The 22,994-nt window shown below is 55.9% G+C and overlaps 12 protein-coding genes across 12 annotated transcripts; 6 read left to right on the top strand and 6 right to left on the bottom strand.

Annotated features, from left to right (window-relative positions):
• Positions 1-17: 17 nt before the first annotated feature.
• BCV69DRAFT_232331 (hypothetical protein) lies at positions 18-2,099 on the top strand (the record flags this gene model as incomplete). Its single annotated transcript, XM_025489836.1, has 5 exons — positions 18-278; positions 351-1,065; positions 1,150-1,543; positions 1,649-1,897; positions 1,979-2,099. Coding segments are annotated over 5 exons (1,740 nt in total), but the record flags the coding sequence as incomplete, so codon positions are not given.
• A 325-nt stretch (positions 2,100-2,424) lies between these two features.
• On the bottom strand, positions 2,425-3,764 carry BCV69DRAFT_287525 (hypothetical protein; the record flags this gene model as incomplete). Its single annotated transcript, XM_025493572.1, has 3 exons — positions 2,425-2,568; positions 2,659-3,047; positions 3,128-3,764. The coding sequence occupies 3 exons, from the start codon at positions 3,762-3,764 to the stop codon at positions 2,425-2,427; spliced, it is 1,170 nt and encodes a 389-aa protein (XP_025347929.1).
• Positions 3,765-4,072: 308 nt separating this feature from the next.
• On the top strand, positions 4,073-6,447 carry BCV69DRAFT_282991 (hypothetical protein). Its single transcript, XM_025492550.1, has 3 exons — positions 4,073-5,129; positions 5,225-5,496; positions 5,587-6,447. The coding sequence occupies exons 1-3, from the start codon at positions 4,311-4,313 to the stop codon at positions 6,170-6,172; spliced, it is 1,677 nt and encodes a 558-aa protein (XP_025347930.1). The 5' UTR covers positions 4,073-4,310; the 3' UTR covers positions 6,173-6,447.
• A 47-nt stretch (positions 6,448-6,494) lies between these two features.
• On the bottom strand, positions 6,495-7,923 carry BCV69DRAFT_312715 (hypothetical protein; the record flags this gene model as incomplete). Its single annotated transcript, XM_025494959.1, has 1 exon — positions 6,495-7,923. Exon 1 carries the CDS (start codon positions 7,776-7,778, stop codon positions 6,495-6,497), a length of 1,284 nt encoding a protein of 427 aa, XP_025347931.1. The 5' UTR covers positions 7,779-7,923.
• Positions 7,924-8,369: 446 nt separating this feature from the next.
• On the top strand, positions 8,370-9,073 carry BCV69DRAFT_312716 (hypothetical protein; the record flags this gene model as incomplete). Its single annotated transcript, XM_025494960.1, has 1 exon — positions 8,370-9,073. One exon carries the CDS (start codon positions 8,370-8,372, stop codon positions 9,051-9,053), a length of 684 nt encoding a protein of 227 aa, XP_025347932.1. The 3' UTR covers positions 9,054-9,073.
• A 737-nt stretch (positions 9,074-9,810) lies between these two features.
• On the top strand, positions 9,811-11,104 carry BCV69DRAFT_199182 (hypothetical protein). The gene has a single exon (XM_025489661.1). The coding sequence runs from the start codon at positions 9,928-9,930 to the stop codon at positions 10,969-10,971; it is 1,044 nt and encodes a 347-aa protein (XP_025347933.1). The 5' UTR covers positions 9,811-9,927; the 3' UTR covers positions 10,972-11,104.
• A 218-nt stretch (positions 11,105-11,322) lies between these two features.
• Positions 11,323-13,717, top strand: BCV69DRAFT_199231 (MBOAT-domain-containing protein). Its single transcript, XM_025489663.1, has 6 exons — positions 11,323-11,441; positions 11,525-11,772; positions 11,872-12,072; positions 12,160-12,520; positions 12,588-12,762; positions 12,839-13,717. The coding sequence occupies exons 1-6, from the start codon at positions 11,379-11,381 to the stop codon at positions 13,546-13,548; spliced, it is 1,758 nt and encodes a 585-aa protein (XP_025347934.1). The 5' UTR covers positions 11,323-11,378; the 3' UTR covers positions 13,549-13,717.
• Positions 13,718-13,724: 7 nt separating this feature from the next.
• On the bottom strand, positions 13,725-15,747 carry BCV69DRAFT_199241 (hypothetical protein). The gene is made up of 2 exons (XM_025489664.1): positions 15,435-15,747; positions 13,725-15,354 (listed from the first exon to the last, which is right to left on the bottom strand). The coding sequence occupies exons 1-2, from the start codon at positions 15,584-15,586 to the stop codon at positions 13,887-13,889; spliced, it is 1,620 nt and encodes a 539-aa protein (XP_025347935.1). The 5' UTR covers positions 15,587-15,747; the 3' UTR covers positions 13,725-13,886.
• Positions 15,701-16,424, bottom strand: BCV69DRAFT_199216 (hypothetical protein). The gene has a single exon (XM_025489662.1). It carries the CDS (start codon positions 16,247-16,249, stop codon positions 15,782-15,784), a length of 468 nt encoding a protein of 155 aa, XP_025347936.1. The 5' UTR covers positions 16,250-16,424; the 3' UTR covers positions 15,701-15,781.
• Positions 16,425-16,664: 240 nt separating this feature from the next.
• Positions 16,665-18,602, bottom strand: BCV69DRAFT_282995 (hypothetical protein). Its single transcript, XM_025492551.1, has 2 exons — positions 17,985-18,602; positions 16,665-17,916 (listed from the first exon to the last, which is right to left on the bottom strand). Exons 1-2 carry the CDS (start codon positions 18,498-18,500, stop codon positions 16,933-16,935), a joined length of 1,500 nt encoding a protein of 499 aa, XP_025347937.1. The 5' UTR covers positions 18,501-18,602; the 3' UTR covers positions 16,665-16,932.
• A 243-nt stretch (positions 18,603-18,845) lies between these two features.
• Positions 18,846-21,003, top strand: BCV69DRAFT_312721 (MAGE-domain-containing protein). The gene is made up of 5 exons (XM_025494961.1): positions 18,846-19,249; positions 19,328-19,421; positions 19,500-19,721; positions 19,796-20,041; positions 20,136-21,003. The coding sequence occupies exons 1-5, from the start codon at positions 18,881-18,883 to the stop codon at positions 20,852-20,854; spliced, it is 1,650 nt and encodes a 549-aa protein (XP_025347938.1). The 5' UTR covers positions 18,846-18,880; the 3' UTR covers positions 20,855-21,003.
• BCV69DRAFT_282997 (ArfGap-domain-containing protein) lies at positions 20,914-22,933 on the bottom strand. The gene has a single exon (XM_025492552.1). It carries the CDS (start codon positions 22,714-22,716, stop codon positions 21,031-21,033), a length of 1,686 nt encoding a protein of 561 aa, XP_025347939.1. The 5' UTR covers positions 22,717-22,933; the 3' UTR covers positions 20,914-21,030.
• Between the last annotated feature and the right edge of the window lie 61 nt (positions 22,934-22,994).

The following is a 22,994-nucleotide window of genomic DNA, read 5'->3' on the forward strand; positions in this document are numbered from 1 at the left end:
CTGTGCCTCCCTCGCCTCTGATCCCCCTCTCCATCCTCCCTTCTTCTCTCGGCTCCCACCTCCTCCCAACCGAAGAAGTCCTCTCCCTCTCCCCCTCCATCGGCCTCTACTCCAACTCCATCAAGCTACCCCACCACCAAGACGGGACCATCTACCTCACCTCGCACCGAATCATCTACATAGACTCCACTTCTCCACGCACCAAAAGCGGGTATCTCAGATTGGACGATGTCAAGCTTACAGAGTACTATGCTGGCTTTCTCAAGAGCTCGCCAAAGGTCATTATTGGGCTGGACATTGGAGATCGCGAGGGCGATGCAGAGAGGAGGGCAGAAGTGGCCCGGCTGCAGGACGAAATGGCAATGACCAATGGTATGGCCACAATGGGAATGAGTGCAGGCAATACCGCTTCAGCAGCAGCAGAAAGCTCAGCGGCGAATGGCTATGTTAGCACCGCGCCGGTGCAGGTGCAGGTGAGGTGGGTATGCTCGGTATGCGGCTTCAGCAATCAAGGCGTAGAAGGTGGCACAGAGTCATGCCAGCTCTGTGGCGTACGGAGAGACCCGTCAGCATCGACATCTGCGTCAAAGGCGCCCCCTCCTATCTCGTCAGCACAGCGGCTAGGCCCGCCATCGCTTAGGACATCTGCCGCATCACTACAATCCACACCACCTCCACCATCACCACCCATCCCTACCTCGGGGCCAGAAATCGCTTGTCCCGCCTGCACCTTCCTTAACCACCCCTCAATGCCGAGTTGCGAAGTCTGCGGCACTTCTCTGAGTACAGCGCAGCTCCCCGCTCCGATCCGGAGTGCTCCAGTACCGCCCTCAGAGGCCAACTCCCTCCCCACCACACCGGCCATCTCAAGACCTGCTACGCCCGCGGCCCCGAAAGGACCCGTGGGGGAGGTGACTGTCAAGCTCTCCTTCCGCAAGGGAGGCGATAAGGCTTTCTATGAAGCGCTCGATAGGGCGATGCGTCGCGCAGCGTGGAAGCGGACTGCCCCGACGAGCTCAATAGATGCAGCTCGTGACCCATCGCGACCTTCCTCTGCTGGGGCGGGTCGAGCCTCTTCGCTTCGCACAGCAGCTGTAGTGGACATTGACGGTCGGCGCACCTCTACTCCCTCTGGCTCAGGCAATGCAGTCGTAGGTATCGATGGACTACTGAATGCCTACTCGCACAAGTCCGCCCTCGAGTCCTCGGACATGTCGACTGCCCTGCAGGACCTTCGAGGTCTAATGGCAAAAGCAAAGGATATGGTCGATCTAGCTGAGTCTCTCAATGCTAAGCTGTCCAAGCGTGAGGCAGAGCATGCAACGGGCGAGGCTAGCGAGGATGGAGAAGGTGGAGAAGAAGAGGCAGCCACGCTCATCCGATCTAGTCTTGTCAAGTTGGGATTGCCCACGACGGCAGTGACAAAGGAGATGGCAAGGGATGAAGAGGAGTACCACCGCGAGCTCGCAAGAGAGCTTGGATATGTACTTTTGGGAGGAAGGAATGTTGGGAGTGGCAATCGTGGAGCAGTAGGCTCTTCTACGTCCACCGTCGGGCTCCTGGGGAAAGGTCGCGTCCTCGAGAAGGGCGAGCGTCCACGCCCAGCAGCAGCAGCGACGTCTAGCTCGTATGTTCTTCAGTCTTCCAGTTCGTCCTCGCCCACCTCCGATCGACCCCGACCCGGCATCCTCACCCTCGACGAGATCTGGTGTACCTGGAATCGCCTACGAGGAATTGCCCTCGTCCCACCAACCACTCTCCTCTCCACTCTCCCCTACCTCGTAGCCGACCTCACACAACCCAGGATCTTCTACACCACTTTACCGAGGAGTGGATTGAGGGTTGTGCATCTCGAGGAGTTTAGCGAGGGGAGAGTGAGGGAGAGGGTATTGAGAAGGTTGAGCGCACTGGAATCTGATCAGGTGCGCGAGCAAGAGCAGGACGCACCTTCTGACTTTGCACAGATGACCTCCTCCAGTACCGACTTTGGGCGTCCACTCACGACACTGCAAGTCGCTCAAGCAGAAGGGATCTCCATCCTCCTCACACAGGAGTTGTTGCATCTCGTTGAGATGGAGAGCGGAGCGATTGTGCGGGATCAGGGTCCCTATGAGACTGGAGGGGGAGACGCCGGAGGAGGAGGAGGGGGAGGGGGAGGGGAGATGATGTGGTGGAGAAATCGATTTGCAGAGTTGGCTGTTTGAAACGTACAAAGAGCAAGGAGTGTGGAGTACGGCGGGGTGAAAGGGGAGTAAGATTGTCTATAGAGCGCAGCGCATGCACACATCGGAAGCGATAGACTTTGCATATGAACAGATGTATCGAGATAGAGTGTTTCGTGCCGTCACCTACACAGCGACCGTCACTGACGTTCCTTCGTTTATGCCTCTCCATCGTCGTCGAAGGAGATGTACAAAGTTGACTTCACTTCATCGCTCCGGCCGTCATGGGAGGGTCCGAGCCAAGACTCGCAGGGAGATAGTCCCTGGGCTTGGTTCTGCACTTGAGCTTCGCTTTGCTTCCTGCAAAGAGCTGCGAGGAGATGGTCGCTTGCACGTCTTCCTTGTGCTACAAGATTTGGGTGGGCGAAGCGCCGAAAACTTGTCAGTACGAGCTTGCCGCAAATGCCTCTTTGTTGCTCTTCGATCCACTACTCACGTGGCCATGGAGGTCCCTCCATTCTAGCTCTACCCAATTCTCCCCCTCGGCTCTGCGCCGGCTCGCCATGAGTGCATCTCTCGCATCGTACCCAGGCCCGTCGCCCTGGCCCCTCCCACCAAATCCACCTCCACCACCAGCGCCAGGTCCGCCCGGCGTGCCATTGAACTTGACGCCAACATTGTACGCCGTCTTCTTCTCCTTCTTGGCCGCTGCTGCTGGGTGAGGAGCCCCTTCTCCACCTTCAGACTCGTTGCCTGTTTGCTCGCCTGCGAAGGCCTTGGCGGCATTGCGCTTGTCCTCGGCTTCCAGTGCATCGAGACCATCTAGGTGGTGCATAGAGGGACGCAGCTGCAGGATGCGATCTAGCTGGGTCAGATGGAGGGCCTCTGCGCGGAAAAGGTACGATGTTACTCGCGGATATGTCAGCGAGTGGACAAGTTTTACAAATTCAATACACCATACTCACGATCTCTCATCACTCCAACGCAATACTTGGTCATGTGCGGCATCACCTCGCTCTCCAACCTCATCTTTTCCAACTTCCGCGACGGGCCCCTTGCCCCGCCAATCCCCGCCATCTCCTCATCACTGTCATTGGCTCGACTGCTCTTCTTGCTGCCCCTTCTACGCGCCCATGGAAGAGCTTCCTCTTCCCCTGCATCATCATCGGCGGGGTTGCCGCTACCAATCTGCCCTCCCATCTTTTCGGCGCCCTTTGCCATCTCCTCGCCCTTCTCCTTGTGGTAGAGAGCTGCTCGCAAGTCGAGGGGGAGCTCGACTTGCACCCAGCCAGCATTGGGTCTCCAACGGATGGCGTGGGTGAGACCGCGCTCCCTCGAGTAATTTGGCAGGGGTAGGGGAGCCTTATTCGGGTAGGTGGGATATTGAAAGAGCTGCAGAGACGAGGTGGAAGGGATGGAGTGGGAGAGGTAGATGGGATACGACGCAAGCAAGTTTGGGTCGTCGAATTCTGGTTTGGCGTCTTGCTCGTCGTCATCTTGTACAGTGGAAGTGTCCTGCTCCGAGGGGCCGGCGGTGCTGCTGTCGCCTTGTGCCGAGTCTACATTCTGATTGGAAGGCGCGGCGGCATCGTCGTCTGCCATGAGGACGTCATCATCGTCGACCTCTACTGCCGAAGAGGAAGATCTGCCAGGAATGATTGATAGCGGCTTTGCCTTGGTCTTGACTGTATTGGAAGACGAGGCAGACATGGCGCCGTAGTCGATGGTGAGCCTGGACGAGGATGAGAAGGTCTGCTTGAATCTCGTTCGCAGGTGCGTGCCGTACCAACGGAAAGGGACCTTGAATTGGGTTCGGCTGTGGCTGCACTTTTGCTCAGTGCGCGATCCGATCCGAGGTTTTGGGCTGAGCGTCGCCAATTCCGCGGAAGAAGCCATCGTCAGACGACGAACATCAGCTTAGCCTCGAATATCACGTCCCACACACTCCATAGAAGCATCAGCATACGCTCATAGTACGAACTGCTTAATTGCCACTGTGCAGAACCCCCTGCCACACCAGTGCTACGCCTGGCGCAACCACTCATCTGTTCCCCTCCTTCAAGCCTACAAGAAGTCCTCGATAATTTGCAAAGCGCATCTCAGTGCTTGCCTACATAGCACCCCTGTCCACCGTTCGTCACTACTGCCATGCTTCGGCAAGTAGCCTCCTCATCGTCCTCGGCCCTTCGCAGGCAGGCATCGTCATCATCGTCATCATATGCCGCCTTCTCATCGTTCAGGGACACACCCTCCTCCGCCAGGCTCCTCGCTGCACCCGCACGGCGTGTAGGCGAAGTTGCGGTCCTCCCTCCTCCTCCTCAGGGAAGACATCAGCGCTTCTACGCTACCTCTTCGGATCTTGAAAGCTCAACTTCGAAGGGCGGCAAAGAGGGTCGAGATGTCCCTCCCCCTTCGATTTCCATCACCCACACCACTTCACCCTCGAAACGTCAGAAAAGTCTGTATGCGACCAGAGACACTTTAGACAGCCCTACGCCGTCAGAATCAAGACAGGGCAAGACCGCTACTTCATCATCGCCATATTCCAAACGCAGCTTGGACTCCAGCCCTAAAGAGGCAAGCTCCCTGCTTGCTACGCAGCATCGCCCCGCCGTGAATCAGTCTACAAGCGTTGCTCGCTCAGACGATGGTAATCTACCTTCATCTCAGTCACAGCCGGCTGAGCCTGCCGTAGAGAAAAAGACGATCATGTCCCGTGTCAAAGGCATCTACACACAGCTCAAGTTCCTCTTTCAATTCTACCTCAATGGAGTGAAACAGATCTGGAGGGATCGCAAGCGCGTGATTGCGATTCGGGAAGCTTGTCAGGTGGAAGGAGGCAGGCAACAGACCTGGGCAGAGGCAAGGTTAATGCGGACGCATAGCAAAGACCTCAAAAAGCTACCCTTATTCTTGGCCATCCTGCTCATCTTGGAAGAAGTGTTGCCATTGGTCGTCATCTATGCAGTGAGTAGGCAGACCTCAGAACACTGGTAGTTCGTCTTGTTCATCCCCTAGCGGCATACTAAAGACATTCTTGCTCCGACTTTCCCATCACGCAGCCGTTCTTGCTCCCTTCGACCTGCATCTTGCCCTCACAGACTGCCAAGATTCGCCAAACAGAGGAGGTGAAAAGAGCTAACGCTGTTGAGGCTCTGAGAAACTCCCGAGAAGTGCAAGAGCTCATGGACGTTGCTGGTCTGCCGCTGAAGGGCAGCCTGGAAGATCTCAAAGAGAGAATCAGCATGAGACTTGCCGGTGGGGAGTCAAGGCAAGAGGAAGCTTTGAGGAGATGGAGGAGCCTTGGCAAGGAAAGCTTGACGGGTCTGAGCAAGTGAGTCTCCGATAGTGATATTGGGCTGTCTCTCACAGCTGGCTGTGTTCGTTAGCTGACCGATCGTACAATTCCCTCTCCATCCTGCAGAGTATTTGGTCTACCTACTCTCGCCCGTCCTGCCGTAATCTTGCGCTCCAATTTAGAGTCACATCTCCTCTATATGGTTCAAGACGATGCTCTCCTGGCCAACGCCACGACCACAAAGGCTCCAGCAACATCTCCATACGAGGCCGATTCCGTCAGCTTCACACCAGCTGCCGACCTCCCGCTGCCAACTACTTCGGCCGTAACTGCTGCCGAAGTGTTGAGTGAGCGCGGACTACGGGCCAGTGGAGCGGACCATGGAGAGATGAAGCGCGACCTGCAAGGCTGGCTCGACCTCGTCACCCTCTTCAACTCGTCTTCTTCGAGCCCGAGCTCGTCAGAACCACATCAGGGCAAGAACGCAACTCCATCCCTCTCTCTGCGTCGCATCCTTCTCCCTCTCTCCCTCTACCCTCCGCCCTCTCTCTTCACCCCTTCACTTAGGGAGATGGAGTTGCGAGAGGAAAAGGAGAGCGAAAGGGGAGTGGTGGAAAAGAGCAAGATCGTCTTTCATGAGGTGGTCGAGGCGCAGGAGAAGGAGGTGAAGAAGGAGAAGGTAGATAAGGCCGATGGCGTGAGCAAGGTATGACATGAATAGAATAGAGAGTAAGAGGCATGATGGGTGTGGGATTGGGGGAAAAGGGAGAGAGCGGTAGGCACGTATTGCATTGTATCACTCCTCACACACTAAGGCTATCAGCTTCTCATTTGTACACACCAGATTGAGCAGAAGTGTCCAAGGTGAAGCGCAGGAAGCGGGCTGGAGCGAGCAAGGAAGTACATGAGAATGGACCACACGGCTCCACAGGTAGATCTACAACCGCTTCGCATCACCAGCACTGCATTCAGGTCCGCGATCTCTCAGCAGCTCGGCCGAATTCACAGCATGCTCAATGCCCATCCGGAGTAGCTCAGTCGTCGTCGCTCATAGTCAGATCGATGCACATTGTATCTGCTCCGACCAGCTTCTGCATTGCGGCTGATTGCTCACGAGCTGGAGCGCAAGCAGACGGAGAGCTGGACGTCTTGATGAGAGGCCGGGCAGAGGGGCGACTCGGTGAAGCCGTGACGGTTTGAGAACAAGGGGGCGTACGTCTGCACGCTTCAGCTTTCCGTTTCGAAGATCTATCGATAGTGGGCGTCTTGGGCTGCCAGAGCTCATCCTGAGCGCTATCTGTGCTCGTGTAGCGATGGCGACGGCGCTTCTTGCTGCCCAGGCAGAGAGAGTCTTCTTCCTCGTCGTCGGAGAATGTGAAACCCTTCAAGAGCGAGAGCGAGGTAGAGAGCCGTTTGCCTGCAGAAGAGCGTCGCGGCCGATTTGCCCGACGAGGAGGAGGAGTATTGAAGCCTGCAGAGGAGGCCGTGGAATCCAGATCGGGAAATTCTTCCTCGTCTGATTTGATAAACGGGCTACTTTCGCCTTCCTGATATCTTCGGGTGTTTGGTCTCTGTTCTTTACTGGAAGGAGATCGGGTAGCGGTGCTGACATTTCGGCGGCGCCTGGGCGTGATGGGCAGACGCAGAGATCTGCTTATTGCGTGGCTAGTCGCATTCCCAGAGCCAGAGCCTCGCAAAATCGCATCTTCCATTCCTCGCACTATCTCATCGGGCAGGGTGCCATTTCCAGTCGAGCTCTTGCTAAGGTTGGGAAGCTCAAAGCTGCAGCCTTGGGTGCGTAAGATGTTCCGCATCGCTTTTCGGAGGTAGGTCGAAAGGTGAGACCAGCCGTACCCAGACCAGGGTTCAAAAAATGGCATCTTGTAGAGGTGATGACGGTATAGAAGGGGCAGCGACGCGGCAAAGATTATGAGAGCTTCCTCATGCCCTTTGGTCCATTTAGTCGGATACGAAGGTCTTGTCGTGGAGGCTGTGCCATGGGACCTCGCTCCGCGGCCTTGCCTTCGCACGGGAGTCTGAGGTTGAGAGAGACTGCTCGAAAGAGCAGTCGGAGAACATCCCTTAGGAGGAAGGTAGATCGACTGGGAAGGCTTGCGTTGAGACGACTGTGAGCTGGGGCTGTGCCTTGGAGGCGTGAAGAAGAGGTCGTCTGCTCCATCCTCGTCCATGAGAGCATCTACTCGTTCCAGTAGGCGCTGAACACTCGATTCATGAGACATGGTTAAGTGGGGACTGGTTGCTGACAAGTGATGCCGTTCGAAATAGCGAAATAGCAGTACGATAGCTGTCGAGAGCATGTACAGAAGGCAGGTTTGGACTGTCTACCACACTATTGAGCTCTGAGGAGAACTTCCATGAATTTTTCTCACGACTCGTCGTTCAAGAGCAAAGGGCTCGGAGTAAGAGTCCCTACCATACATCTTTCAATCTACTGCCGTGTTCACAGGATCAGATTGCCCGATACCGTGTGAAGCAGATGTGATGTGATGTGAGAGCAGCGTAAGCTCGTAGTTCTCCGAGCCGCACATGAGCCACTTATCGTCGATCTTCAAGCAACACCGTCAAGCAGCAAAACAAGATTAATATGCGCCCTGAGTAAAGCGGCTGTTAAGGAGATGATGCAATGCATCGACTGCCACTACGAAGCTTCAGGAACGTTGCGATTGCTGCAACAGATACCGCTGACGGCATTCAACGAGGACGCAGGAAGAAGAACAAGTTTTTCGTAGGGATACAACCGTGTGGGAAGGATGTTCGTGGATGCAGCATGTCCCCGAACCTTCGATCTTTTTCCACTGTATTGTACCCTCATCCTCGCTCAGCACGACAGCTACGCACCCATACAACCGTCTTCCTCGCCGCTAAGACACTCCACTGCCTATTTCATAATGCCTCCGAAGGTCAAGAGCGAGCCGACCTCTCCTTCCAAAGTACGCTTCGATACCTCCCCCGGTAACGCGAATGGCTGGCTGCCAGCTACAGAGTGGGGCGCGCAGGAGACTCAAAGGTGCATCACGCTACTTGCTTCCCTTGCCTTGGACAATCGATCGTACTTTTACACAGACGAAGCATTGAAGCCCTGGAACTACAACGGTGCGAGTCCTATCAATAAGAAGCTCCAGCAAATCCTGGCCAAGATATGCAAAGACCACGACGTTACCATGCCAATCCCATCTACTGCTGTCCGAAGCCCGAAGAAGCGTAGCACTACCTCTGCAGACGACGACGAGGACACGAAGCCGAATGCCTCGCCTAAGAAGCCTCGAAAGCAGGTGACCACCTCTCCGGAAAAAGCAGCGAAGGGTCTGATCGCCAATGAAGCAGGTCCATCCATGTCACCCGAAGGCGAAGAGCACGCAGCTTCATCTAGCCGATGCTCGACCCACGAACCCTCATTTGCTCACGACACCCCCAAGACCCAGCACAAGCCGGTCACCCCCACCAAAAAGCCGACTTGTCGAGATTCTGCGAAGGCCATTGTTCCGACATCGGCTGACAGCAGTGAGGAGGATGACGACGAAGACGAGAGACCTTTCAGCGACAGAGGCAGGAAGGAAGAGGTTGACGCTTGAACAAGAGCAAACTTCCGGTCGGAGAATGTCTTTAGGTTGTCAAGCGTATGTGATGCTCTCGTTGGACAGACCGTCGCCATGGTCACCCTTGTCGTGTACGTGGGACCTCAGCGAGCCAGAATCGAAAGTTTTATGTGCTATTTACCTCTGGTGACTCTTCGTGCTCGCCCTATCCCATGACTGATCTGCTCAAGCTTACAGTTACCTGAGTACCGCTGACGACTCCTTCGCTCGCACGCAACATCCCCTTGACATGTGCACTCTATCTAGACTATAGACGCGAGGTGCGACTTGACGTAGCTCATGGCCTCACCCAGCCCTCAGCCAGTATGGCTGGAGGGATGTTCACGATTGTTCATGACTGGCTTGACGTCACCCTCATGACTCATTCTCATCGTCTCGGTGTGAACAAGCCTGATCGTCACCGCATTGCCTTTGCGTTCGTTGTGTGAAGATCGACGACGGCTGGGAATGACACGCGCCCTGACTCTTCTGCCTCAGTCTGTGAGATTCCCACCATCCTCTTTTGCCCGAACGATGACTAGCGCAAAAACTACTCAGATGAGCGGATGAACAGACCAGGGACATCGCGGATGACGAAGGCCGTTGAGGACAACAGCAGCCTTGCCCTGACTGCATCGGGTATCTGGAAGACACTCGTTGCCTTCTAGCGGCGGAGTAGCTACTCCGCCGCTAGACTATTCACCGACTGAGACTCTACGAGGACAATGCAGAGACCATAAAGCCTTTGAGTCCGTCTGGCAATCACTCATCTTTTCGCCAACGCTCTTGCAAACTTGTCTGCAGCTCTTCAACACAATACTGCAGCGCTCAAATATTGCATCATACAATATCCTTGATCTCTCTGCTCACAATGCCACGAAGGAAGGCAGACGCCAACACTGCACCCAGCCGAAACCACTTCGATACGTCACCCGGAAATCCCGACGGATACCGACCCCTCATCGAGTGGGGGACTAAGGAGACACAGGCTACGGTGGAAGCTATCGCTCGGATCATCTTGAGCAACCGAGCATCTCTTCGTGCGGAACCTGCATTGCAGCCTTGGACCTGGAAGTGGGGGGATCCTATCAATGGCAAGGTCAAGCAGCTTCTGGCGAAGCTGTGCAAGGACTATGATGTAGACTTCAACTCCATCTGTACCACTCGCGGTCCTCAGAAGCGAGAAGCTGGGTCTGCAGATGAGGGAGAGGACAAGAAACCGATGGCATCCCCAAAGAAAGCAAGACCTTCTCCCGTGAAGAAGGCAGCCAAGGCTTCGGTGCCAGTGACTACCGAAGCCAATGTCGGAGCCACTCCTGACGGCGAGGACAGCATATTCACCCCCTCTCCATCTCCTGCTCCCAGGAAGGAGGTCAGCGGAACCCCTCCCGTCGTCAAGGAGGCGACTCCCATGCCTATCACTCCACAGAAGATCAAAGAAGAACCCGTCACACCTGTCAAGAGTGAGGTTCAGGCAAAGAAGACCTCCAAGGAGACTCCTTCCCCTTCCGCTGAGGACAAGATGGACGTCGACGTTGAAGATGAAGGCGAAGTCGAGGAGGAAGAAGAGCCTCCTATCAAGCAGGGTCGCCGAAAGAAGGCAGTCATCGCAGACGACTACACTCCAAGCAGGAGCGTCACTCCCACCCTCGCCTCTGGCCCCTCTTTCGCTGCCCCTCTCTGCGAATCCCCCAATCGACCCAAGCGCGGCTGCGCAAAGCGAAAGGACTACAACATGGCTCTCAACTTCGATGGGCTCGACGACTACCTCAAGGAGACGGAGGGGATCGAGGAGGAGTCCGATGAACAAGAGCAGAGTGTCGAGGGAGATGAGGAGGAGAAGGCGGCTGATGGTGATACTGAAAGTGAAGGTGAAGGAGACCTCGAGGCAGGCGATGAGGGGGAGGACAAGTAGACTGCGAGCTGCAGTGCCATCTCGCCTTTCCGACTACGAGGCTTGACCATGTTGCCTCTGATGTAGAGCTTGTATCCCCTCAAAGACAAGGCTTGCTCCTTCTTGGCGAATACTCTTTCCTTTCTTATCCCAAAACATCACTTCAGTACCAGGCTTGCTTTGATCCCACCTCACTGACCAAGCGTCGCACCTGATCTTCCCTCGGTCGTTGGTACGCCATGTTCTGTGTTGTGCAAGTGTGGGGCAGCTTGGTGAGAAGCGCAGCATGGCAAGCGCGGCTATTTCTGGCGCGGGCTGCTGTGTCTGCCTCCACACCAGGCGAACATTCTTCCCTTGGCGTCGGTCTGTACTGATTCCCTCGTCACATCGCCGTACAACGTCCCATCCTCCTCCTCCTTCTGCCCAGCATGTTCGACTCCACCTTCCAGGCGCTGGCGGACGTGTCCGGGGCACCGCCCGACTACGTAAAGGTGAGCTTCCAGCCAAGAGCTAGCGCGACGCCTGACACGTTAGCAGCTGGACTTACCCTCCTTTCTTCTCCTTTCTCGCACAGCTCATATTCCTCCTCCTCATCGCCTCTCCTCTCGCGTATCCTCTTCCTCTACTCCCTGCACAGGCGAAGCACATCGCTTGCATCTTCACTTCGGCCTTCTTCTTTCTGGGCATCCTCAACCTACGCGCTGGCTTTGCTCAGCTCTTTCTCACCAGTCTCCTGACGTATGGACTGGCAAAGTTCAAGGTGGGAGGCAAGAAGATGCCATGGATCGTCTTTTGGGTCGAGATGGGTCATCTGACAGTCAAGTCAGTACACTAGTAACGGTAGGCCAAGGTTGTTGGTTTCGCTGAAGGCGAGCGAGAAAACGCCTCTGCTGACTCCTTCGGCTGGGCTTGCCCTTTCAGTCACCTCATTCGAGCCTACGGCAATATTCCCCTGACCACCATCGAGGTCACAGCCATGCAGATGGTGCTCACGATGAACCTGACTACGTTTGCCTGGGATGTCTACGATGGTCAGATCAGGACGGAGGACCAGTGTGATGCCCAGCAGAAGATGACAAGGATCGCACAGATGCCGGACCTCATCGAGTTCTTAGGGTACTGGTGAGTAGAGTCACGGACGCTGGAACATGCGATATGAGGGTAGCATACCTGTAACGCTATGCTCACATCCTCCACTCTTCTACTCAGTTTCTACTTCCCAGGTGTTCTCATTGGCCCTGCGACTCGCTTCGTAGACTATCGAGCCTGGGCGCAGGGAAGCGTCTATGCCTCGGTCAAGGGCAAAGAGAAGGACCAGGGAAACACGTCACTTCAGCAGCCTCCTCCTGGCAGGATCCAGGCTGCGGCACGAGAGCTCGTCATCGGTCTATTCTTCCTTGGAGTGTACACCGTCTTTGCGCCGGGATGGGATTTCACTGCTCTGGTTCTCCCAGTCGAGGAAGGCGGACTGGGCAAGAAGGAGACGACTCTCGTATACAGGATCTGGTTCGCAACGGTCGCAAGCTTCATGGCGAGAACAAAGTACTACGGCGTTTGGACTTTGACCAATGTGAGTGACACCGCGCTTGCACTTTCGCCTATATGGTACGCTGATGCCCCCAATTGCACACCGGCAGGCTTCGTGCATTCTCTCTGGCCTGTCGTACAACGGTGTCGCTCCCGTCAGCGGCAGCTCATCTACTGAGCTGTCTTCTCGCACGCGCTGGAATCGCTGCCAGAATGTGGACATCTTCGGTGTCGAGTTCGCACAGAACTGGAAGGAGCTGCTTGATCACTGGAACATGAACACAAGTGAGTCCGAGGCGAAAGCGGACGAGAATGTCTGCATACGATCCCTGACCAGGCATACTGATCTTTTCCCGTGCAGACGTCTGGCTCCGAAACAACGTCTACAAGCGAGTGACCCGGCCTGGCAAGAAGCCTGGCTTCAAGTCAACAATGGTCACATTCCTCACTTCGGCATTCTGGCACGGCGTAGCCCCAGGCTATTACATGGCGTTCATCTATGGAGGCTTTGCACAATCAATTGCTCGCTCCCTGCGCAAGTCCCTGCGACCAAGATTCTTTCCTCCTTCCGGACCTGCCGATGCTGCCTCTCAGAAGCCCGGGCAGCAGGGCGGAGGGCACAAGGTCTACCAGTGGATCTACGTGGCCCTATCTATCGCCAGCGTCCACCTCTCGCTAGCATTCGCAGCCCTCGCCTTCCTCCTGCTGGACGTTCAGGCCACCTGGAAAGCGTGGAGCGCCCTCAACTTCTACGGCCTCTGGTCCATCGGAGGCCTCACCATCGCCTTCCGCCTCGGTCTCGGCAAGGTTCTCTCTGGCTCGCAGCACGTCTCTCGAGAGCGCAAGAAGCGCGACGTGGCTCCTCACAGCGCCACTGCCAGTGCGGCCACGAGCGGGGACGAGCTCTTCTCCTATTCTACCTCTGTCCGACCCAGGCCTGTGGGCGAGGATGAGCAGAGGAGGATTGGTGAGAGGATCTTGAAGCAGGAGGCGGAGAAGGAGCCTGGAGTCCACCTGCTGGATGTGGATATGGCGGAGAGGGACTTGAGGGAGAAGATCGAACAGATGTAGAATTGCATGTAGGGATAGAAGGGGGCGATCCCAAGCAAGAACTATCAGGTGGTCTCGCTCGAAGAGAACAGCAAAGGCGAGCATCAAGATGGGTGATCAAGTACTTTACAGCATAGAGTCCGAGTGACTTTCTCCTCACGGAAAGAGGTACAGAGCAATACCCCCAACAAGTCTAGTCATCAATGGGAACGTTTGTGCGTGTTACTGTTTGTCTATGATGTGCTGTTCTACAAGTCATCGATCGATCGAGCTGTCCATCTATCAGGTGACGTCCCCTCTCCTACTGACTCACTTGCTCCCTTCTCATTTCCTCCCTCCTTCGCCTCCAATCCCTGCTCTTACCAAAAGTTGGAATTCGGTACCGTGGCGGTATGGAAGGTGTCCTTGCTCGTCTTCTGCTCCTGCTTCTGGCCCAGCTCCACTCTCTGCTTCTGCCTCTGCTTCTGCCGCGGCCTTTGCCTCTGCCTTTGCTGTTGATCTTCACCTAACTCTACATCCAGACCCACACTGACATTACAGCTTCTACTCTGCACCTGACTTGGGATCTGACTCGAGCTCTGAGTCGGACTCGCTGAAGTGAGCGAAGTAGGCGAATTGGGTGAAGTGGGTGAAGTGGCGAAGTCTCCATCAAGGTAGCGCAGCACGGCTGCGATTTCTCTACTCCCCTCATCTGTGCTTGTGCTCGAGCGCGAGCTCGAGCTCGTTGAGATGTGTGAGAGGGGGCGCGAGGGAGGGGACGCCGAAGCCGAAGTCGAAGTCGAGGTCGCGACTGATGGTTCTCCGGGGCAGCAGCAGCTGCTGCTGCTCAGAGTGCTATAGCTGCTCGCACTGCTGCAGCTACTACTGCTGCTGCTGTCCCTCGATAAGGATGACGGCGGGCAGGGCAGAGGAGCGCTTGGCGCGGGACCTACGGCGGGGAGAGGGCCAGAGGAGCAGCTGCGCCTCCCGATAGTGGGCCGGCTTGGTAGTGTGCCTTCGCTCGAAGTGTTTGGCGAGGTATGGCGGCGCGAGGGAGCGGGTGGCTGCCATGAGCTGGGATGGCCATAGTCGCTTGTAGTCATAGTAGCCGCTGCTGCTGCCCTCTGTAGTGCTACGAGGGCGGGATCGGAAATCTTGCTCGGGTGTGGAGCGGCTACACCGACGAGCATAGGTCGACGATTGCGGTTGTAGCTCAGTGTGGGTGTGGGTACGCTCGGGATGGAAGGTAGAACGATACCCAGACCTACGCCCACTTCCGCCGTTGGGAAATTTAGCGCAAGTCTGGATGTCCCTGCTAGCCGTGATGGGGAAGCCTTCTGCAGGATTGATGATGGATAGCGACTGCCATGCACGCGGGATGATTCAGAAGGCGCAGAGGAGACAGAGGAAGACCTGCTGAGCTTGAGCGTCTCACTGGGTGTCACTGACGACTCTGGTGCGCCCAGACCAAGCAGCTTAGCGGCCTTCGATGGAGCTGCACCGAGGAAAGCATCTGCCCGCTCGTCCTGGTCCTCTTCTTCGCTGTCTCTCATAGTAGGCGATACACAATGGACCTCCGTGGGTCCGTGGAGGGCCACTTGTCGTCGCTTTGGCCTGAGCAATCTGCGGGCCAGGGACAGTGGTCTGCGTACAGCTGTACTGATGTCGTCCTCGTCTGAGGATGAGTCGGCGAAGCTGCTCTTGGTAGGTGGGCGGATGCAGGAGGAAGGGCCAGAGTTGGCAGCTCGTACGCTTCGCGCTAGATCAAGACTGGCAGTAGAGCGATGGTTGTTCACCGGTGCTAGGCTGCCTCTACGAAGGGGAGGGGATGGTGGGTCTTGGCTGCGTCTGCGGAGTAAGGAAGAAAGAAGCGCACATGAGCCTCACCTCTCCCAGCATGACCTGCCACTCTGCCATCTCGTACTTACTTCTGCGAGTCGATGCTGAATTGGTACTCTGGCTGCGTATGCGATCTGACACCGTCAAAGCTCCAGCCCCGGAACGGCTCTTCGGCAATTTCCGGGAGCACTGGGTGCAGCATCGATGGTCTCTTCATGTAGCTTTGGCGGACGAGACTCATGACGCTATGGATGTAGTCTCGGTAGGCGGCTGACGTCCGGAGGGAACGAATTTTGTGTTCGGTCCTTGTCTTGTAACGGTTGCAGATGGTGGTATAACTTGAGCGAAGTGGGGAAAGAGTCTTGCGAAGATGCGCGGGGTATCAGTAGACTTGATGGAGCGATCAAGATGTAGCACCGAGGAACAGGTGGAAGCGCTAGTCAAATTTCGATCGGGCAACAAGGTTGGGAGGTGAGACCCTATTGCTTCGTACCAAAGGCGTGATCAGACGTGACCCCCAATTCCCTTGCCTCGTCCCCTCTCGGACAGGGCAGAACAAAGCGTCAAGCTGAGAGTGGTGCTCCGCTTGTGCTTTGCTTGCTCGGTACCTTGTTTGCTTGCCCCAGCCCCGACGCCAACGGTACATTGCTTCTGCAAAGGATGGCGGCTGGCTGCCGAATTTCGGCCCTGGCCCTGAGGGGTGAGAAGCTGCGAGAACGAAGTGGGACAAAGCGTCGAACCACTGTTGTGGCTCGGAGCTGCGATGGGAAGCATGGTCTTTGCCCGCTGCCATGCGATACCGCACGGCCATCGGTGCTATCGGGCAACGCAAAGCGAGGCGCAGAATGATGGATAGTGGTGCAGTGGCAGTAGCACGAGCAAGGCGTAGTATCATCGTCGGCATAGCATCGGGGTGGGGCCGAGCGAAGAAGGGAGCAAGCAGCGGCAAAGAGACAAAGGCCAAGGGAGCGGCACAGGCATCTTGGTCTCACCTGTAATTGCTTCGACCTGGCCGCAATCCTGCAGCCCACATCTCCCTCCCCGTATACTCCTTGCTCGCCTTCTGCTGATCCTTTGTCGTAGATGCGGGGGTGAACAAGGGGGGAGCGGTACGCCCAAGATGCGCCCGTGTGGGAATCTCGATCGCTCCCATCTGCATCTGCGTGACAAGCGGAGTTTGGGAAAAGATTATCCGGAAAAAGTGGACTCCTTTGTTCCGAGCCGCACACGCGACATGGACTCTTTTAGTCGAGATGGTCTGGCTCCGGCATCACTGCTGTATGGCATCTGTCAATCTTCACGCTCATACAACACGATTTTGGCGCTTTTGGCGTAGAGAACGACTCCGTCGCCGGATGTATTCAGATGGTGATGTTACTGGCTTGCGAAAAACTTGGGCCAAAATGCGCTGTGATGTGATGTTACTGATTGACAAGCCTTTGAGTGGAAATGCGAGAAGGGAGGAAAGAGGTCGTGAAGAGAACGTTGCTACACTCCCGATGTGGAGAAAGAGAGGGGGTATACGGCAACACAGGCATAGAGAAAGACCCATTTTCGGGAGAATAACACAAGCGATCGTAGAGGTGATCACAGCTCTGCAGCTGATGAAGCCGTACTCGAGACGACTGTCCGCACCGTACTCGCAAGCGTGCTCGCCACTGACGCGCCAGTGCTTGTCGGCGCACTTCCGCCAAAGCTAGTCAGCTTCCATAGCATCCAGCCAAGAATGACTGGAATGAACCATCCCAGACAGTCTCCAATGTGCGCCAACGTCTTGACTCGCGTCTTGACTGTCAGATAGTACTTCTTGCCGTCTCCTTGCTCTCGCTTCGCATCGAGCATCTTCGGCTCGCGGTAGTAGCCTCCAGCAGCGGACTCGTCCCCCGAGAAGCGGCCCTGGAGGAAGTCGCCATTCTCGTAGAATTCGTCCATGAGGCGGTCCTTCTCCCTCCACCTCTCTAGTAGCCAAGCTTCAAAGATGTCACGCTCCTCATCGTTTGCCTCGTCTGTGATCTCAGTGTCCTCCTCTCGCGCCTTCTCTGCTTCTCCAGCTACACCGGCATCGCTTGTCAAGGCTGGCTTTGGAGTGCCAGCAGTGATGTCACCAATGGGCATCGTCGACCCATCGGCAGCAGAACCTTTGGCTGATATGGACCGAAGGGTGATTGAGATGTGTACAGCCGGAGGCGGTACACCTTGCATGTAGATAGTCTGCAGGGTGTAGTATGACTGACCGTAGCCATCGACCGGAATGCCTGGGTAGCCAATGGTGACGTCTACTACTTTGAGATCCTCAATTTCCTTCTTCAATGTCCGCGCACAGTAGATCAGACCAGTACTCCTCGGTAGGAGCAGATTCCTGCAATCCTCGATGCCCATCTTGTCGGCGTACTTCTTCGACAAAGGTCGCGTCAGCTTGGACACCAGTGTGCCTTCTGGGTAGATGAGGAGCATCAGCGGATTTGATCGCATATGTGAATTCTGGGCGAGCTTTGTCAATTGCCGTGAGAGGGTGATCTTGTCTTTCGCCCAAGCTCGGGCGAGGAAAATGAAGTCGAAAAATTGCATGGCCTGGCGGGTGAACGAGGGAAGTGTCAGCGGGATGATGACGAATAGCGCTCATTTCCACCAAGACTCACAATGCCAACAATAGGGACCCACTTCAGACTCTCTTTCATGATGATGATGATGCTCTCCTCAAAGTTGCAGAAATACGCTAGGATCCATAGGTATAGCCAGTCGGTGTAGACTTGGTGGTTGGAGATCCAGATGCTCCTCTTCGGCAGGTTGAGCTTCCTCACGAATCCTTCCTCGTCGAGCTCTGCAAACTGATGTGGGTCTATGAGATTTCCCTCTGCATCGCGGAAGCTGACAATGAGATCCGAGGGAGCGAAGAATTGCGTCATGGAGACGAGCACTTTGCCAAAAGCCCCCTTGGTCCACTCAATCAGAGAGTGGTACCTGGATTTTGTTGAAGGGAAAAAGCGCAGAGGTTGGCCAAGCCATTGTATGGTGTGAAGTAGGAAGATGCAGATATTGAACCACAGAGCGAAGAGAATCGTCTGACCAGTAGAGGACTTGCGGGGCCGTAGGGGTATGGGTATCGAGGAGAGCGGCGGTGGTGTCGCACCTGGCGCTACTTTCGAGTCGGCCATAGTTGGCAGACCGAGGAATTGTGCAGAGCCTAGAGTCGTGGTATATAAAATTGTCTACGTATGGCGAACCTTGAAGATCAAGAAGTGGTACCAAGAGGGAGGATGGACAATGAGGAATGGATGGAGGGAGGGGTGATGTGGAAAATCCCCCGTTTGAGCCCAAGCCTTCTGGCTCAGCCTCCACACCTTTCCGCGCCTCGGCTTCAAGCGGGCCGACGGGCCGGGCGAAAGAAGAGGCGCCACCCACGACGCGCTGCGTGTCTCTTTCCGTTGATTCGCGATCCTGGGTGGGGCCACCAAGGGAAGCGGGGAGGGAGAGCTTCTTGTCCTCTGCATTCCCTGGTCATACGCATCACCTCACGCCTACATTCTCTCACAGTATGCCGCCGACGAGATCAAGGAGACAAGGGCTGTCTCGTACGACTGCTCAATCGCCCACTCGCAGCCAGAGAGCAGCTCCATCGTCCAGTAGACAGACATACGGCGGCAGCAGCAACCAGCGCAGGAGAAGTCGACACCAACCGCAGGAGGAAGAGGAGGAGGATGAAGAGGAAGAAGAAGAGGCAGAGGAAGACGGAGAGGAGGACAATGGAGGAGATGAAGATGCTGCAGAAGGTAGCCGTACGGCACAAGTCGATGACGATGATGAGGAAGGAGAAGAAGGAGATGACGAACTCAAGGTCAAAAAGAGACAGAAACTACCGCTATCTGATGCTGTTAAGTCGGTGGTCAAGGGCATCGGTAGGGTGGTGAGTATTTCTTTAGCGAGTCCACTTGCTAGAGTCTGCTGATACGATGTATGCGCCCCTTCTGCCACACACCTGCAGGAGATCGACAGGAAGATCAATGACCTGGTTCGCCTAGCCATCTTTTCAGAATACCGTCGTGTGCCCATCAAAAGGGACGACATATCGAAGAAGGGTGAGGAGAACACCCGTTCCATTGCAGCATATATCCTAGTACTGATTTAGCTTTCTGACCGCTTCATTTGGCTTTCAGTGCTCGGCAAATCCGCCGCTAGAGCCTTTCCCTACGTCTTCAACAGAGCTCAGGCTATTCTACGCGAGGTCTTCTGCTTTGAGATGGTCGAGCTCCGTGCAAAAGGCACAGAGAATGAGTTGCTCACCCAAGCAGCAACCACTTCCGATGCGAACAAGGGCAAAAAACGAGCCAGAGGTGGTGAGGAAACGGCGGAGAAGGAGGAGACTGCGAGACCAAAAGGTGAGCATAGCAAAGCAGAGACAAAAGCTTGACTGATTTAGCTCACGCTCACATATGCACCTTCTCTGCCGTAGGTCCTTCGAGCAATAGCTGGGTCGTACGCTCCATACTACCGCCAATTGTCATCAAGGCCATGGCCGAGCCGAACGCAGCAGTAGCAGCCGCTTCTTTCACCAGTGCAGACGATTCTTCTGGCTCTGGAGCTGCCTCTACAGGAGCTCTTCTAGATTGGCAAAAAGCCGACGGTCAGCTCGGAAGTCTGGGCTTGACATTTCTGATTCTCAGTCTGATCTTGCTGAACGGAAGAAGCCTCTCTGATGGTTAGTAGGCGATCATTTGCATGAGCAGGCTCGCGGAATCCGAGTTGCTGATCAGTCTCTCATTTCAATCCCCTCCCTTCGTTCCCTCCCGCAGACCAATTTCGAGCTCTCCTCCATCGACTCGGTCTCGAGAATGCCGCTCAGCTTCCCGACTCGCTCCGTCCCGACTCTCTCGCCATTCCACCACCCGAGCTCGACGCTTCGCAGTCCCACAGCTCCTATCGTCGCGCCTCTACCCGTCGAGGCGGCACCGTTCTGCCCACGGATACCGTTGCGCATCCCTCCACACTACAGTCTCTTCTCTCACAAATGCTCAGACAGGGCTACCTCGAAACGGTCAAGACCAATATCGCCACGGGGGCCGTCTCCCGTCGAGGGGGCGTCGGACGAGCTGCCGGCAACAATAGAGGAGAAGGGGGAGGAGCAGTCGAGACCATCGAGTGGAAGTGGGGACCTCGCGCCGAGGTTGAAATTGGTGAAGAGGCAGTCGCCACTTTTGTCCGAGACGTGTACATCGATGCCGACCCGGATAATGAAGCTGCAGCTGGTACTGCCCGAGGCGGATCAGAAGAGGCAGATTCCTCGCAGACGCAAGTCGACAGCAGTCGTTTCGTCGGAAGAAGCAGCGGAAGACAGAGTCGTAGTGGACCTAGGGCTTCTATCCAGGCTAACAACAGTAGTAGTGGGGCACGAGGAAGGGCTAGTGCTGCTGGTGCGCAAGGGGATAAGGCGGAGAGGGAGAGGAGGGAAAAGCAGAGCCAGATGCTCAGGAGGGAGATCGAGCGGGCGGCGGGTAGTCAACTCATCAGTTGAGCGTAGTGTACGGTGTATGGCAGGAGGCCAGAGAGGAGGAAGATGTGATGGTCTCGCCTTTCTCACAGTTGTTCATAGATTGTCATTGCGGTTCATGAGCGTCACCTGTCGTCTACCTTCAAAGAATTACAACCATCGTCACGTCATCCTCATCCTCGTCTTGGTCTTCTTCTTCTTCACCGCCACCCTCCACCACCTTGCTGTCCTTGCTGCTGCTGCTGCGAAGAAGGCATCATCCTACTAGTCCAATCCTGGAATACCTGTCCATTCTGCAAGCGCTGCTCACCCATCATCTGGACTGTATCCTGTGGTTGGAGTGGCTGTTGACCTGGTTGGAATCCCATCTGAACTGGTGGAGCCTGCTGCTGCTGCTGCTGAAACCCAGAGCTAAAGTTGGGAGCGGAACTACCAAAGGGATTGCCACTTCCGGCAGGGGTGGTACCGAAGGATGAGGAAAAGGGTTGGGACTGCGCTTGTGGCTGAAAGTAGGCTTGCTGATGCTGCTGTTGCTGTTGGATCTGAGGAGAGAAGGCCATGCTCCCCAGATTTTGAGGGGTGAGATGACCTGACTGTTGCCCGCCACCTGGTTGTTGGAAGTAGGAGCCAGCTGCAGGGCTGCTGTACGCCATACCTGTAGGTTGGTTGAGCATGCCGTTCATCTGCGAGTATTGAGTTTGTTGCTGCTGTTGCTGGGCCCAAGGGTTCATCCCCGCCCCCATGCCATTCATGCCGTTTCCCTGCATTCCGTTCATGGTCACGCCAGTCGCCGCAGGCTGCATTCCACCCCAAGGATTACCCACACCGCCGAATGAACTTGCTTGCTGTGTCGGAGGGGCAGGACTGGCCAGCTGGAGAAGATCGTCGAATACTGCGCTTCTGCCTTGAAAGCTGCTGGATGCGGCTGGGGCTGCTCCACTACTAGCCTGCCCATTGAAGGCCTGAGAAGAGGTCGGGAAGGCGCTGCCACCATTGCTCGTCAGATTCTGCGCGGAAGAGGCACGCTGAAGATGGCCAGGCGCACCGCCATTGACTGCACTCAGGCCGTTCGTAGAGGGCTGGTAAGTGGAAGAGAGGTAGGTGGAAGAGGATGAGGGCTGTCCTGCCGAAGAGGGCAGAGCTGCCGATCGTGCGGAAGATACGGAGATGGCCGGAGTGGTTGAAGTGGTAGTCTGTTGACTTGAACCTGCTAGAGGGGGAAGTGGAGAAACGGCTCGCTGCGCCTCCTTCCAGCTTGTAGGTATCGGAGCAGTCCTAGAGCGATGTATGTCCCTTCCCGATGCTGAATTCGATGGATCAGAACCTCTCGGCGGCGATGTCCGGCCTGACCTCATATCGACTGGCGAGAGCCGGGACGCAGCTCCCCACCCGCCTCCGGCTCCAGAAGTACTGCTACTGCTCGCAGTGCGAGACGTGTAGCCCGGTCTCCTCGATGAATCGGATCCAGAAGCGTCCTTGATGGGGACTGGAGGAGGTTTCCGGTCTATGAATTTCCTGAACTCGTACTTGTTGCGTATGAACCTCTCCACTTCACTGTCCCTCTCCCCATCCCCCACATTGGCCGGCGGCCGATTCCGCTTTTCATCTGGGTTGTAGTAGGCATTGCTCTTCTCATTGCCATATTCTCTCATCCTTTCCACCTGCTCTTTGGTCCATTCGTCCAGCGTGAGTGACTTGACCTTTGAGATGTGAGTGCCCATCTTGCGGTGTACGCCAGCGCATTGTACGCAGAGGAAGATGCCGAGGTTATGAGAGGCCCAGCGGGGGTTTCGACCGCGACAGTCGGCACAGACTTCGTTGCCTGGTAGACGAGAGATCTCGGCCACTTGCCGCTGATAGCGCGAAGCGGCTGCTTTGGCGTTCATGCTGAGGTGTCGGTCGTGTGAGGTTGGCAAAGGAGCGCAGCAAGAGCTGCGAGGTTGAGGCTCGTGGGCAAGATGGGCGCGTGAGGGGCTGCGACGCTGTATGTCCCGCACAGCTGGTGGCGAGGTGAGCGCAGGATGTATGCGCCTGTACGCAGATACAAGTCGAGACACAATGGTGGTGATTACCAGTGGAAAGGAGCACCTGGAAGTGTCGTCTGTGCCTTGTTCGTCCTTCGGAAGCGGATGCTCCACCCGAGCAGCCGCCCATCGACTCGATC

The sequence above is a fragment of the Pseudomicrostroma glucosiphilum genome, assembly GCF_003144135.1.
Source record: "Pseudomicrostroma glucosiphilum strain MCA 4718 unplaced genomic scaffold BCV69scaffold_7, whole genome shotgun sequence".
NCBI classification, from domain to species: domain Eukaryota; kingdom Fungi; phylum Basidiomycota; class Exobasidiomycetes; order Microstromatales; family Microstromataceae; genus Microstroma; species Microstroma glucosiphilum.